Here is a 16,583-nt window from a genome sequence, read left to right on the forward strand (position 1 = left end):
ATTGTATATTGCAAGATGGAATTTTATTTTCAAAAAAATATTTATTTCAGTTGTAGATGGACACAATACCTTTATTTTATTTTTATGTAGTGCAGAGGATTGAACCCACGGTCTCACACATGCTAGGCGAGCGCTCTACCGCTGAGCCACAACCCCAGTCCCCATGATGAGTGGTTTCTTAAAATCAAAAAGGCCCATAGATATTCCCATGTCAAGTAAGAAATGAGCTACAACCAAAGGCTTTGCTAGCCACAAATGAGAAGACTTTCTTGTAGGTGTAGTCTTTGGTGGATGATATCTGCTATAATCAAATGCCCCCTCACAAACACACTAAGAATAGGTTATTTTCCCAATGTACAGCCACAAAAGCAAAATAAAGTCTAACTGAAGTCTTTTGCATATTGAGCTCTTTCACAATAAAGCTATGTATTCCCACTGAGGCAGAGAACTTGGAAACAGGCTCCATTGGATAGCCAGTGTAGAGGCTGAGCCAAAAGCATGCTAGATATAAAAGCTGGTCCTAGATGGTTTTTAGCCAACTCACCAAATGGGAAACCATTTCATTGCTGAAGCATATAATTATGCAAATTCACCACTAAATCTTCTAGCTTCAGATCTAAACATCTAATTAGACTATGAAGGGATTCAAAGAAAATCTATTTTCCCTGTTTTATGGCCAATCTCAGGATGGGAAAACTCTCATCATTCACTAATGAGGAAACAACAAATGTAATGCAAGGCCAATAAAAATGTTCTTCAACTTGAGGCAAAAAGAGAACATATTAAAAAAATACATTCAAGAAAAAATACAATTTAAAATAAGAAAGGAGTGGCACTTGGAAATCCCAACAGAGAAGAAACTGAAAGGAAACAAAGATGAAAAACACCATATATGAAAAAGGAATTTTAACCACATATATGGAAATAAAGGATTTTACAGTTTACTAGGTGCAAATTTATGCCTATGTTTCACATGACAGTAAACATGATGATTCTTTGCTATATATTAGCAAAATTTAGATAGAGCACCACTAGAAAAAATTCAAAGTATAATAATTGCTATATTGTATACTATGTGCCGAGCACTGTTTTAAGTATCTTATACGTATTAACTAATTTAAACTTTACAATCCTATGAAGTAGCTCCATTTTATAGATGGAGGAACTGAGAAACATGGAAGCAAAGTGATCTGTCCAGGATCACACACCTAAAAAAGCAATGAAGCCAGGATTTGAATGCATGATGCCAGGAACCAAACCTATGCTCTTAACCACTACACTGCTTCTTCTAAAGATAGAAACAGAAGGAAACTTACTAAATTCAATGAAAAGAAAAAAATCAACCCAAAATGAACCCTTTGATAATGCAAAATGCTAAAAACATTACCTCTAACAGGAAGACATGGAATACCTGTTATGCACTATTCAACATTTTGAAGTTCTTACTGATGCATAAGCAATGGATTGGAAAACGAGATAAATGAATATTTAACAAATTGTATACTTACAAAACTAAGAAATAAAACTATGAGAAAAGATAATATAGTCAAATAACTGGATCCAAACAATTTATAACAGTAATTTTATTTAATTAGCAATAACTAATAGGGAGAGGAATGACTTTCAAATGTAGCCACTTTTCATCCCCTCCCCTCCCAAAAGCCTGAGGCTTTCCCAGGAAGTTAGGACATTCATTTCTATTTAACACTGACACCAGGATGGTGGTAGTGGGCAAATAACATTATGACTAGAACTGTTCCTCACCCCCAAGAGACTCAGTGTGATAGAGGATGAATAGATAAGAACCAGATGATAAAATTGCAGTATTCAATAAGCAGGGCAGTTCTATGGATGATAGAACCAATAAGGCCAACTCGAGGTGGAAGGTTGCCCATGTGCAGCCCACATGGCTATGTACTGGTACAGGGTCAGCTCTTCTTTGGATCTGGAAGCTCCCAAAGTAACTCTCTTGACATACACATTCCTATGTGCAGAACTCTTTCATAACTTTCAAAGGAAAATGGAGACAAATACCAAAAATATAGTTGAGGCACTCTTGCCCCTCCCTGGCACTGCACTGGGAGCTGTGATTGTTTCGTTCACTTTGCTTTTTAATAAAATTCCTGCTTGCAAAAAAAAAAAAAAAAAGTTGAAAACAAATATAATTCACAAATTATATATTTCAAGTTGTATCCTGAATTCAGTAATCTTTTTAAGTGCCCCCCCTACAAAAATTTATACTTCCAAGAATCTTTTTGAAGTTTGTCTGAGATGTCTCCCCTAGAATCACATCTGATTATTTTCTTAAACATCAACTCTTCCCTTTCTTTTCCAGTATTAGACATAAACCACAGTTCACAAAATCTCCCCTTCAGGCTGTATGTCTGACACTGTACCTCTAGCCTCTTCAGCCATTTCTGCTATATTGCCAGTACTCTCTTTCTGTTAAGAAGAAATTTGAGGATGGAAATTGAAAGAGACAGACACTGGAGGTGAAGTCTTTTGGCACTAGGGCCCCCTGGTAACAGTGGAAAGGAAAAGACAATAAAGTTCATGATTGGTGAATGACTACAGAAAAAAGTTCTGAGACTTTCTGTTTCTTATGTCTTTGAGGAATGAAAGATGGACCTAAAATTGTCTGAATGTATAGCTTTCATCTTGAAATTAGGATGACAACTGAATTTAAATAGGTCTGGTTGATAAGGAAAAAATTTATCCATTTGACTCTACTATATAATCTTACCACAAAACTCATCACTGTGAATTCCAATCATCTAGGAATGCATCTCACTGAATTCTCAATTCTCTGTATTGTTCTTAACCTGTTTATTGAGGAAGTAGGATGCAGTCAACAAGTTTGGAACTGCAGTCAGTATGCAGGGCAATATATATCTCAGTGGGACATGACTGCCCTAGACAACACCTAGACACTCTGTCATACACACACACACACACACACACACACACACACACACAATTTTGAGGCAGAAATACCAGTAATAATAAGATTTCTAGGAACATATACAGAGATATCAGTGAGACCTTTGTATATGATAGTCCATGATAGGATACCCTTTCACCTTTAGAAGCTTGAAGGAGAGAAGAAACTGCATAACTCAATTCAGAGTTGAGGTTTAAAACTTATTTATTTAACAGCTAGTATATACAAACTATTATCTATATGCTGAAAGATATAGATATATACTTGACCTCAATGAGCTAAAAGTAAGGGGGTATGAAAGTAAACACTGTGCACTGAAAACATTTACAAAGCAATTTAACACAGTTACACCTGATAGCACCAGTCATTTAAAGCACTGAGGTCAAATCAATAGATGTTTAAGAGGAATAAAGAAGCAGGTGACGAAAATCCTTAAGACATGAGATAGACTTTTGAAGGTTATGAAAGAATGTTAGATTATCAAACAGGAAGAAAAAAGTTTTCTAGGCAGAGAACACAGATGATAAGCTACAGATGGCAGAAAGCTTAAACACTACATGGAGACAAGCCAAGAGGAAGAGAAGGAATCATAGCTTGAAGAATGCCTTTGGGAAATGGTGAACAGGGGACCTAAAATACACAGAAATTACCTTTGTCCTTGAGAAGCACACAGTCTGATTGTGGGATGGATAAATAAAAAATGAGATAGACATTAAAACAGTTTCAAAAAATAAAGGAATAGGGAAACCAACAAGTAAATGAAATGCATAGTCCTACTTTCCCAATAATGGAGAAGGACTGCAGTAAGTTATTCCCAATTTGGTGACTCAATGAAAATTGACAATGGTCCACTTAGATGAAAGGTTCCAAGGGAGACCAGGATGAACATGATTCTTATAAAGAAAGCTTCAAGTTGGGCACAGTGGTGCATACCTGTAATTCCAGCTAATCTAAAAGCTGAGGAAGGAGGATTGAAAGTTCAAAGCCAGCGGGAGAAACTTAGTGAGACTCTGTCTCAAAAATAAAAATTTTGAAAAAGAGCTAGGACACAGCATAGTAGCAGAATGCTTGACTAGCATGTGAAAGGCCTATTACCATTATCAATCCCCAGTATCACCAAGGAAAAAAAAAAAACTTCACTGAAGTTCCTTATTCTCTTTTTCAAGAAAACCATGCCTTATGATGCTGAGTGAGACATACCCGAGGGTTTCTCACCAGTGTGAGTTCGCTGGTGGTGATTAAAAGTGGAACGCTGACTAAAAGCTTTCCCACATTCAATACATTCATAAGGTTTCTCTCCAGTGTGAACTCTCTGGTGCACAATAAGCTGTGAACTGTCACTAAAGGCTTTCCCACAATCATTGCATTTGTAGGGCTTTTCCCCAGTATGGGTTCTCTGATGTACCATAAGGCTGGAGCTGTAACTGAACACCTTCCCACACTCATGACATTCATAGGGCTTCTCACCAGTGTGGATTCTCTGGTGTATAATGAGGTGAGAGTTTTGATTGAAGGATTTTCCACACTCATTGCATTTATAGGGTTTTTCACCTGTGTGAAGCCTCTGGTGCCGAATAAGGCACTTACTCAGACTGAAAGCCTTACCACACTCACTACATTCAAAGGGCTTTTCTCCAGTATGAATTCGTTCATGGTCAATGAGTTGAGAATTCTGACTGAAGGCTTTCCCACATTCACTGCATTTGTATGGTTTCTCCTCAGTGTGGAGGCTCTGATGTCGAATAAGACATTTACTCTGACTAAAGGCCTTGCCACATTCATTACATTCATAAGGCTTCTCTCCAGTGTGGATCCTCTGATGGTCAATAAGATTTCTGTTAGAACAGAAGGCTTTCCCACACTCAGTACACTTGTAAGGTTTCTTACCAGTGTGAAGAACCTGATGTCGGACAAGACTTTTGCTCCGAATGAATGCTTCTCCACACTCATTGCATTCGTAAGGTTTCTCCCCAGTATGGGTTCTTTGGTGATCAATGAGTTGAGAACTCTGAGTGAAAGCTTTTGCACAATCATTACATTTATAGGGTTTCTCCCCATTATGAAGTCTCTGGTGTTGAATGAGATGGGAGCTATGCCGATAGGTCTTCCCACACTCACTGCATTCATAGGGTTTTTCCCCAGTGTGAGTTCTGAGGTGAACGATTAGCTGGGAGGTCTGCCTGAAGGTCTTACCACACTCATTACACTCATAGGGTTTCTCTCCAGTGTGGATTCTCTGGTGGCCAATGAGGTGTGAACTCCAATTGAACACTTTGCCACATTCATCACACTGAAAGAATTTCTGTCCCTTTGGGACTCCTTGATATTCCTCAGGACTGGGGGACAGATTTGGATGTTCCCCTACTTCCTTATAATCCTCACATCTGTCTTTTGTGGAGTTCTTCTTATCCTCATCTGTTATCTCCAAAAAATTGATTTCCAAACTGTTCCCCTCTTCATCTGAGGGCTGCCCTTCCAGCTTCCTCAAAGTATCTTCACAGACATCTTCAACTTCTGGTCCCATAGAAGTCACCCCAAAGAGTCCCCCTGGTGACCTATCAGATGACTCTGATCCTTTAGAAATGGTCTGCTTTGGAGTGAATTCAAAACTCTCCATCTTGTTCTCACCTGCTGCCAAAAGAAAGAAGAAAATAACCTTTACTCACTTCATGTCCTGTTCTGGAAACAGAACCAAGAGCTTAGTGTCAAAAAAAAAAAAAAAAAAAGTCACCTTTATGGTTAAGGAATAAAAGAACAACTTGAGAAGGGAAGAGGAAATAGGAAATATCTCAATTTGTTAATTTTTTAAAAATTCAGGATAAACAAAAGTGGAAGAGGGTAGAAAAAGAGATACCAGGACAGACAAGATGTTGAGCCAGAACAGATAGACAGACAATCAAAAAGCAAGGGCTGAGGTGGCAAAGCATAGTACACTCTTCCAGAAGTTACTATGATGCTGTCTCCTGGGGAAAACGACAAACTCTACATTCCTTTCCAGCCATGGCTACCAGAAAAGATGTTGGGAGAGAGAAAGCTAGCAAACACTTCAAGTTAAATACAAGAGAGGGGGCAAAGATAGGAGTGAGTTGGTGGGAGATTATGTTGTGAGAATATGACTAGGAAAGTTTATAAAAAGGAGATTCTGTATGACAGTACAGTGACAAGATGTGGGTATGGGTTCAGAAATATTGTGGAACAGTGTTGAAGGAGATGGCAGAACTCAAAAGTGGATAGGCTGGGTCCCCAAGCAGTGAATGCTAGGAGAAAGTTCTGTACTCCCATAAAACCAAAAATTATCAATAATTTCAAATATGAATCAAATGTCTTAAAGATCTTGATTTTTTAGAATAAGGAAACTGAAGAGTTAAGCATTTGCCTTGAAATCTTGGGAAAGGCCCAGTAGTATAGGTTATCACTAAAAACTAGGTGGGTTCCCTTCAATCCTCTTTTAGCTACAGTTAGGCTATAACACCATTTAGTATATAGAAAATCACAAGATGATTCTCATGTTCACCCTCGGACAAGTTGGCTAGTGTCATAAGTTTGTAAATCACAGGATCTAACCTTCCCTGGTTTTTGCAGAGAGAGAAATTCATGCAACCATACTTGGCAGCAAGTGACCCTGGGCATTCCACCCCAGATGATTGGACCAAGGCCAGGCACTAGGCCCAAGTACAATCTGTCTGTAGGTTAGTCATTAGATTCTGCTGCGGCTGGGCCAGACACTACCAAAGTATAGATGATATTTCGTGCCTGTAGCAATTAGAACCCTCTCTAAGTAAATTTTGTCCTGGAAACTGAGCAAAATTATAGCAATTAGAAGTAAGACCTAAGGCTGAAATGATGCATGGGCCAAGTCAAACCATTAGAATCCACAATAAGAATGTATGAGGAAATCAAAAACAGAATTGAGGAACTATGATGGGGATAAAAGTTTTAGAGTAAATAAATGGGTAAGAGAGGAACCAGACACAAGGAGTAGCTATGTTACATTCATATTGGACCACTCGTGTAAAATTTATTTGCCTGTGATGCTGAGGCTTCTGGGCTGTCCTGGGATGTAGCTCATTCTTCTTGAGGCTGTTTCCTACGTTCTAGTCTAGCTGATCAATTTGTTCTAGGTTCCCATTACTGTAAGCCTTAAAACACATAGCTCTTTACCGACCATAGACTGAGTGACTCTCTATTCCTTACAACTTAGAAAATCCAAACTAGCCACCATATAGACATCAAACATGATATAACGGAAATATTGATCATTGTTAAAGCTAGGTGGTAAGTGCAGCAAGGTTCACTATACTTTGTTTGGAAATGTAAATGTTTGTAATAAAAGTCAAAATGAAAGAAAAATAACAGGGCTGGGGATGTGGCTCAAGCGGTAGCGCGCTCGTCTGGCATGCGTGCGGCCCGGGTTGGATCCTCAGCACCACATACCAACAAAGATGTTCTGTCTGCCGAGAACTAAAAAATAAATATTAAAAAAAAATAATAATAATAAAAAAAAGAAAAATAACATAGCCAAGAAAACGTATAAAATGCAGACTGTTAAGTTAATAGGAAAGAAAATCATTACCCAGTGAGTTCATGATGCTGTAGTTTTCCAGTATTGTGTTCCGGTACAGGGCTCTCTGCCTGATAGCAGGGCCTTTCCACTTCTTCTGTGTACAGTCCACTGACAGGTCCTCATTTGTGGCAGTCTCCTGGAATAACAAGCTTCTACTGCTCAGGTACAGTCCCAGGCTGAAGGGCAGAGTCATCAGGGTGTAGATGTCACAGGGTACTGGTTCTTGGTGGGCAAAGGGGCAGGGGAAAGGAGTTTGGATGACTCATTGGAAAGGCCAAGTCCAGGGCAAGACAAAAATTCCTTAACTACAAGTAGGAACCCAGCTCCAATGTAACAAGTTAGGCAAGAGTTATAGTAGCTGGCTCTTATGTGGCAGTCTCACAGATAAGCTCTAGACATTCTTGGGCCAAAGGCACAGGAACTTGGGAAAAAGAGAAAGAGCCACACTCACCTGGGCCTTGACCATCTGAAGTACAGTGGCCATTACTTGGTCTCCTGAGTTCCCCATCTGGGAATGAGCCGGAACTATAGATGCAAGTTGAGCTGAGGGAGGAAAGAAAGCACTGAGTGGGCTGACTCCAGCCCTCAGCTCCCATAAGAACTATATTCCCAAGGAGAGGATTCAAGAGAACCCAAGCAGCTCCATGCACACTGACTCTTGGCTCTCCTCCTAAAGGCTTTATCCCAAGTGTGCTGTGGCTGTTCCCTGGAGGGCACAGTGAGAATTCCCTAGTCAAACTAAGAACTGGGTTTGCTCCTAAACTGCACTCTCCTCAATCTCTCTGAAGGAAGCCATGTCTGACCATGTTCTCTCTGCAATGGCTTCCCTATCACTGGCCAAACCTGATTTCCTCTCAGGTCTCTGGTTCCTCATGTCCAGCTGTCTCTTCCTGTCCCTGCCATGTCATTATGGACACGCTTGGAAGCCCAGCTCAGTGTTCTTTATTTGTCCACGAGCTCACTGGCTCTCATACTTCTCACTTCTCCTTTCAGACCCCTATCACAGCTATGTATTGGGCATTTCACTTTGATCTCTGAAGATACCTTAAATTGATTTTCTAAGATGCAGTTTCTTACCACCTTCCTTTCCTGATTTCCTACATTTTGTCCATAAGTCCTTCATTGAGAAAAAGCCTACTATTCCCCCATCTATGAATTTGTCCATTCCTGTATTTCTCAGACCTATCCTTTTCCATGTTACCCACCATGTTCAGGTAGTTATTTGCATATTTTACTGCACTAGTCCTCTATTGAGGCTCCATATAATTCAATACACAATATTTCCCTACAGCTGTGTAATCCTCCTGAGAAACTATTTCTTCAACCACCCCTCAATTTTGCTAGCCTCGATGTCAAAATTCCAATACAAGCAGGGCTTTGAATCCCAAATACAGCTCTCCTTGACTCCACCTCAATGACTGCTGAAGGGTCTTTGCCTAAATCCTCTACTAACAGTCTACCACTTTCCTCTTGCCTTCATTGTTCATTTGTGAGAGGATCAAATGCCAGAGATATCATTCATATATATCTTATAAGGTTGACTTTTTTTTACATATTCGATTAACTCCTTGCTACATACATAATAACTTTTTTGAGGGGAGGGGTAGTGGGGATTGAACTCATGGGCACTCAGCCACTGAGCCATATCCCCAGCCCTATTTTGTATTTTATTTAGAGACAGGGTCTCAATGAGTTGCTTAGCACCTTGTTTTCTGCTGAGGCTGGCTTTGAACTCCCGATCCTCTGTCTCAGCCTCCCAAGCCGCTGGGATTACAGGCGTGCACCACCACGCCTGGGCTACATAATAACTCTTTTTAAAAAAAATTTGTTTTAATTAGTTACACATGACAGTATGCATAATAATTCTTTAAAGATACAGTACTGTATCTCTTTGGTCCCCAGCAGTGTGTTTCCTATGTGCTTGAAAAAACTTGCTAAATGCACACATGATTGGAGAATAAGTAAAAGGAACAGATGAGGTCATTAAAGGAAGGAGGCCAGATAGCAGGGCAATGCAGGATTCCAGTAGGTGTGAGACGTAAAGATGAAGGAAAGGAGACCCTAGAGGACAGATGAGAAGTGTAGCTTGAGGTATGAGTTGGGGATATGAGTACCGAAATGCCCATTGGGGAGGTGGTGTGCCCCTGGATCATGAGGAGGTTCCAGGTGGGCTCCAGGGGCTGAACCCCCACTGAGAGGTGAGGTAGGAGATTCCTCTGTTGTACCCAGAACTGTTGTCTCCTCCATATGTATTTCCTGTTCCTGTGCTGAGGCTGAAACCTAGAGATAAGAAAATATAATTTGGGTTCAAAAAGAGCATCCTTGAAGGTACAGAACCCAAAACCTCTATGAAGCCCCCTCTAGGAAGAAACCCAGGGAAAGAAAAGCCACAGTGTTCTTCTGACAAAATCTGAAGCTTGCACTCCTACTTGCCATCCCTCTGTTGAGTCTCTTGGTAAGAGCTTGAGGAACAGATTCTATAATCATTTCCACTCGGTATTAGGTCTTCAGACACAAATTTGCTTACAAAGAACCATCTAGAAATGTGAGCAAGAATAGCAATTCAGTACATTCTCTAGGGCCTTAGACTACATAAGAGAACAATAAGAAGTAGAGAAGTAAGAAATAACAGGCATGTGACACCTGATTACGTAAAATAGCTTCTGAAGCTGACAGATGAAACAATTCCCCAGAACACTGGACAAAAAACCTTAAGAAAGCTTTTCCAACTTCTTTCAAAGTGTCTCCTCTTCAGAGAAGTCTTCCCTGAACACATTAACAAAGCAGGGATAGTCATTCTCTCTTAAATTACCCAGTTATAATTTCCAGATATATATAATACTCTTTATCTTATTTACATCCCTATTGTCATTTTTACCCACTGGAATATTAAGTTTTGTGAGTATAAGAACTTTGTCTTGATCACTAGCTCCTAAAGAAATGCTTGGACCAACACTAGTGTTCAATTAATATTTGCTGACTGACTTCCCCCTTGAAATGTTGCTAAGGGTCTTTAGGGTTACCTGCAAACTCAGTTTTCAATATATTCTACCTCTCACCAAAAATTGATATTAAAAAGTCAAATAAGGTCAGATAACATCCATCTTTAGAGATCTTGAAGACACCTTAGAACATAGCCATTTTATTTCCAACCTGTGCTAGTCACCAAACCAGCTCCCCACAATCTCATGATTACTATTTTTAGCAGTACTTGGAGCAGAAAACACAAATCATTATCTATATAAAAAAAAAAAAAGTACATTTATGCTGAGTGTGGTTGTGTATGCCTATAATCCTACTGACTTGGGAGTAGATACAGGAGGATCACACATTCAAGGCCTGCCTCTGCAACTTAGTGAAGCCCTGTCTCAAAATAAAAAGTAAAAAGGAATGGAGAGGTAGCTTAGTGGTTAACTACCCTGGTTTGATACCCAGTAATGAAGTGAATTTTTAAAAAAGTAAAATGCACTTGCTCTGGCATGTATGAGACAGCATGAAAATAACTTCTTTAATAAACCATGCCAGATTAGCTTCTTGGCAACATCTGCTGAGATGTCAAGGGACTTGTCCTTTAATAAATCTCAACAGTGTGGTTCCCAAGTTCTTCACTGGAAGGTTCTTACAAATAGGATTCACAGCTTTTCAGTACAGTAGCTATGGGTATGGGCAGATGATAGAACTTAACTGCACTGTGTTAACACAACCTTGTGATTTGCTGACAATTAAATTCTAGTACACGTCCAATTCCTTATCAGGGATGTATTGGTTTTCTTTCCTTGAAAGCATGAAAATCTCATTTCAATTTCCATTCTAAATTGGTATTCTACAGCAAGAGACTAGAGAAAGATGTAGTGGCTCAGAATGTAGGGAGGCAGAAAATCTTGGTCCTGACACTTGGTGGTAATCAGCAATAACAATACTTTGGCTAAAATCAATGCGTACTAGATGCTTAATCTGGATAAGTCAATCAACCTCCCTGGGCTTACTTCACTTTTCAAATGGAGATGATGACTGCTACAACACCAATTTTGTAAGCCTCGTAGGAGCTGAAATAAGATACAAGACACAAGAACATTTTGTTAATTGCATGATTCTGCTGCTCCACAGGAATTACTCTATAACTCTCTCTAGCTCCCAGGGACATTCATGTCCATGCTCTTCCTCCAGCAATAAAGTGACTTGCTCCTGATGGGAAGAATGGCTCTGATTTGCCCTAAACTTCCCTAATCTCTTCCTGGCAAACTACCCTAGAAAAGTGTATGTATTCCTTTAGTTATTCTATATACATTTTATGAAAGCCTGCTAGGAAAGACAATCTTGCCCTCATGTGTTCACGTCAGAAAATATAACACTGACCAGGAACCCCAGGCTTAGGCTGGAGCCATGAGTGTTTTGCTCCTTACCTGTTAACCTGAGCTGTGATGATTGATTTACTCACGTATGCTTACTTGTTTACACAAAGGAAATGACAGCTGACAACAAATTCAATCAAATATGCATTGACTGGACAACATCTAGTCCCAGGACTCCAATCACCTGGGATGATTAGGTAGACATATTTATAGATATGCAATTATTTGTTTAAAAAACACTGAATAAAATGGCCTGCTTGGTATTTGGGAAATTTTTTGTACTAGTTTTCCCTGGTAAAGCACAAAGAGGCAATGTTGAAGGGATGAAGGGGAGCAGCTAGAAGCTCAACAGGAGGAACTAACTTAATGGTGTCATGTGTCAATATGGCATTCACCAAACACTAATCCAGGTGTTGCTTCGAAGTACTTTGTAGATCTGATTAAAGTCCACACTCAGTTTACTTTAAATAAGGGAGATTACCCTAGATGATGGATGAATGGGCTTGACTTTATCAGTTCCAAGGCCTTAAAAGCAGAGCTGAAGGTTTCATGAAGAAAATCTCTGCCTGTGCACTGCAGCTTCATTCAGCCTATACCGGAGAGTTCCAGCTTGCCCTTGTTAATGGTTTCCCTGTGAATTTCAGACTTATCTAGCTAGCCACAATCACATTAGCCACTTTTCAGCAATAAATCTCTTCACAGACACACAAACATCTTCTACTTGTTCTGCTGTTCTGGCTGAACCCTAACTAATACACACGGTTACAGATGTATTTAGCTCTGTGGTCCTACAAGTCAGATTTTCCAATGTACCATACTTCTGACTCTTTCCAACTATTCCTCTGGTTCAAGCTACCTTGGCCTTAAATTGAGAGAACCCCAGAAATAAAGAAAACTGAAATTAGAATTAAAGAGGTAAAAAGATGCCAGTTGGGCCAGGTACACTGGTACACACTTATAATTCCAGCTATAATCCCAGTTAAGGCAGAAGAATAATAAGTTTGAGGTCAGCCTAGACAACTTAGTGAGACCCTGTTTCAAATATTTTTAAAAGCGCTGGTGATGTAACTTAGTAGTAGAGTGCTTGCCTAACATGCATGAGGCTCTGGATTTAATCCCTAGTACTGAAGAAAAAAAGTCCCTGTTGGGCTTGGAAAAGCTAGCAAAAGGAAGAACTAATCAGGAGGCTCTGAAACGTCATTTCTCATAAAGGACCTAAGAGGCAGGAAGAGAGAGAACTGACTTTCAGAAGTTCACAAAACTAATGAGAACTTCTCAAATGAAGGCCCCTTCTCATCTATCCCCATATTCTAACCACTGTGCAGATGCCCTGCCTGCCAGGAGTCCTGTGTGATCTCCAGGCTATAGCCAGGCTCACAGCATAGTATTTCACAAAGTCATTCAGGGCTTAGCTGGGATTTGCATTTTTGTTTATGGACTGGAGCACAAAATTATTTATCCTTTCTCCATGGATTAGGTTTGGAAATCCTAAAGGCAAATCAGCCTAGAACCTAAGGAACAGAGGATGCCTATTCCCCAAGCTAACTCAAGCACTAGAGAATGGTTTCCAGATGCTATTCTAGACTCCACTGTTTACCTCTTCCTGTACACTGAGGTGTCTCTGGAAATCCTCCACCACAGCCACAGCCTCCTCACCACTCTCAGGGTGACGAAGCTGCACCCAGGTTCGGAGCTCCACAGGAAGGATGCTCAAGAACTGTTCCAGCACCAGTAGCTCCAGGATCTGCTCCTTGGTGTGAACTTCTGGCATTAGCCACCAGCGACAAAGCTCCCTGAGCCGGCTTAGTGCCTCCTGAGGCCCAGACATCTCATGGTAACATAACTGCCTAAAGTGCAGCCTGAAGATTTCACAGACAGGAGGGTGGTTCTTCAGGAGACTGCAGCTCAGTCCCCTGGTCTGGTTCCCTGGCTGCTGCTTCACAGTCAGACACCCAGCCTGCTTCTGGAAAACAGAGCTCCTGGGGATGAGGCCTAAAGTTCCCCTGCCTTCTGTGGTCATTATGATTCCAAAGAGAAGCTTGTTCCAGTTGCAGGTAGTCCAATTAAAATGAAAGACTACAGTTCAGATCTCAGGAGATATTTCTTCAGGGTTGGGGAAGAAGGTGGAGTGTCACCTAAAGAAACATCAAGAAAGAAATCAGAGTTCTCAGAGTATTTAATTCCAGGATGATGACAGATCCTCCACATAGTTAAAAAAACAAAGTTCCAGGAAAAAGAGCACAATGAGAGCCATCTCTCTGTGCATCTCTTGGGACTTACTTACCTTACTAAACTTTTAATCCCATCATCTACAGGATAAAACCTCAATGTCTATGCCTGGCATTCACAACTCTTGGCAGCCCAGCCAACCCCCTGCCTTTTCCCCATGTATGCAGACTAGAAAAACAGCAATGGTCTCCAATGTGGGATATGCAAGATATCCCAAAGGATGGGGCGGGGGGACCTAAGATGTAATTCAACTCCTCTATTTATTTATGCTTTATAATATGTATTGAAATTTGTATAGTAGTACATATCTTTAAATTATGAATAAGCGTGCCGGGAGTGCATGTTAAAACTTACTGATAGAGGTGCACACTAAAATTTGGGGCTAACATTGTGGAGAAACAAGTTGAAGCCACATACACTTTCCCTGTTTTCCTTTTCTCAATTTCTAACAAACTGTTACTAATGCTTCCAGACCCAAAACAAATACCATTTTCTCATTAAGGCTTTCCTGATTGCTCCCTTAGGAACAGAGCTGGTAGCTTTCCTTGCTGTACCTCTCATTATGATACTGTATTTTAACTGTTCTATGCGCAATTCACCACTCATGTCCTCCAAAACTGCTGAATGGCCACCAAAATAAAGGAACCAGAAAATTCCAGTTCTTTTCTAGTCTTCCCTACAAAGCTTTCCTCTCCAGCTTCAGACTGGTTATTGCCTCAGTGAACCCACAGGGTGTTTTTCACTCATACCTCTGCCAGATCGCTTCTTTACACTGTAATCATAGTTGACACGGGTCTCCCTCAACCACCACAACCACTTCCTGGGAAGATTCACTGGGAGGACTCAAGGGCAGGGCTGGCTTCCAGGCATCTTTGTACGTGTGTGTACAAGGCACAGAGGAGCGCATATCTGGTAAACCAAAGAATGAGGTTCATTTAGCTGATATTGAAGTTTGGGGAAAACGTTTGTCCAGTTTATACACTGTAAAATGGCTATCTGAAAACCAGCACCCGGGTGATATCTAGGGTGTAGATGTTATGCTGCCCAATCACCATGCTCCCGAATCCCTGGGTAAGCTATTTTTCTCTGGACTTCAATTTCCTCAAAAAGACAAAGATGGACTTATCTGTGAAGTCTACTGAGATTCCACACAGGTAGGAAGTGCAGGCCATCTTCCTGCTTCCCTGACTGTTCGAATGCTCAGCAGCGCATCTCAAATTGGGCTTTTGCGTTTCCAAGTCACGATTCACGTTTGAAATGCCAAGGCTGGGTCGGACCCATTTCTGACGCTCCTTATCATCTCGCGGTGCAGGGCTGGGCACACAGTACCTACATCTCGTGTTTAGACCAGGCTTCTGCAGCGCCGCTCACCTGGCCACGTCTGCCCTGCTCATCGTTCCGCCGGCTCCAAGCCAGACACGGCTGGTCAGATGACCGCGACAAAGAGGCGCCTCCGGAGCGCCGCAGGGATCGCGCCGCCCCAGGCTCTGGCCACCGCAGCGCGGGTCCGGCGACCCCGGCGGCCGACCCTCCCTCTCCGCACCGGTCCACATACGCGACCACTAAGCGCCGACACGGTACACTTTCCCCGGCCCAAACAAGTGAAAATAATGGCCGAGTCGGAAGTGAGAGAGCCCCGCTTCCGGCCTCTATGGGATCCCGGAAGTCTAGTTGGGAGGTGTGCGCGCCCTCCCAGGCTAGAGTTGGGGGAGTCCTGGGCGGGGTGGTGTGGGGCGGGACCGCCAGCGACTGGAGCCAGAGCCTGGCTCACCTGAGGCGTCCGGCTGCCCACATCCGGTTCTCAGGCAATTCAATGTAGGGGAGACCTTTGCTCACCCCGGTTGTGGCCCTTCACCTCCTGGTGACCTTGGTGAAAGAGTCGCTGGGTCTGTTCACCCTATCTGAAAAGTGCAAAACATAACTCATGCCTTAAGGGGCAGGTAGTAATGCACGAGTACACTCGCGACAAAACAGAAAGGCTGGCATATTCTCAGCATGACCAGTTAGACTGTGTGTTATAAGTAAAGACATAGGCCCAGAAATGTGGTTAATGTTTTCCTGAGGCAGTGCCAGAGACGGACAAAGAGCAGATAAAAAGTAGGAAGGTATGAGGACTATTTATAATCTGAGATGCAGTTGTCTTGTTTTGGGGGACAAGTGTTAACCCAGTTGTATTCTTCACCTTGAAGAATAGTTGACATATAAAACTAGGGATGTCAACACGTCCTTGCTGTTAACATGATGGAGCAGGCCTTGGAGGCACAATCGCTGGGTGCAATGGCATGGAGAGAAGGACAGAAGATAAGATGGACCACTTCCAGATGGAATTGACTATATATATTTTATGTATCTCCTCATAGCCCAGTAAGTGGGTTCTTTATGGGATCCAAAGTAAATAGTCTCCTGGGCTGTCCAGGGATCAGCAATATTGGGAGGAGTCCTGGGCCTACCTCAGGCTCTGACATCTGTCCCTCATATATATATGTGAAGGCAATAA

At 41.5% G+C, this 16,583-nt stretch overlaps 1 protein-coding gene across 4 annotated transcripts; it reads right to left on the reverse strand.

The window, feature by feature from the left end:
* Positions 1-1,747: 1,747 nt before the first annotated feature.
* ZKSCAN7 (zinc finger with KRAB and SCAN domains 7) lies at positions 1,748-15,699 on the reverse strand. Of its 4 annotated transcripts, none has more exons than XM_081282820.1 (8): positions 15,458-15,699; positions 14,836-14,995; positions 13,455-13,992; positions 11,492-11,551; positions 9,620-9,785; positions 7,957-8,048; positions 7,515-7,641; positions 1,748-5,569 (listed from the first exon to the last, which is right to left on the reverse strand). In XM_081282820.1, exons 3-8 carry the CDS (start codon positions 13,875-13,877, stop codon positions 4,119-4,121), a joined length of 2,319 nt encoding a protein of 772 aa, XP_081138946.1. In that variant the 5' UTR covers positions 13,878-13,992; positions 14,836-14,995; positions 15,458-15,699; the 3' UTR covers positions 1,748-4,118. The 4 variants fall into 4 exon arrangements, with proteins under 4 accessions (XP_081138946.1, XP_081138944.1, XP_081138945.1 ...); XM_081282818.1 differs by having other exon boundaries at positions 1,748-5,572; XM_081282819.1 differs by having other exon boundaries at positions 1,748-5,572; positions 15,416-15,699.
* Positions 15,700-16,583: the final 884 nt, after the last annotated feature.

Source organism: Spermophilus citellus, assembly GCF_964194105.1.
Source record: "Spermophilus citellus genome assembly, chromosome: 3".
NCBI classification, from domain to species: domain Eukaryota; kingdom Metazoa; phylum Chordata; class Mammalia; order Rodentia; family Sciuridae; genus Spermophilus; species Spermophilus citellus.

Excerpts from the sequence above, each read along its gene's own strand:
- ZKSCAN7 (XM_081282818.1), bottom strand. The coding sequence starts at position 13,877 with ATGACCACAGAAGGCAGGGGAACTTTAGGCCTCATCCCCAGGAGCTCT. Across the intron at positions 11,552-13,454 it reads ACCTCAGTGTACAGGAAGAG|CTCCTACGAGGCTTACAAAA; the intron begins GTAAACAGTGGA and ends ATCTTATTTCAG. Across the intron at positions 9,786-11,491 it reads ATCTCCATTTGAAAAGTGAA|GTTTCAGCCTCAGCACAGGA; the intron begins GTAAGCCCAGGG and ends TCTTATCTCTAG.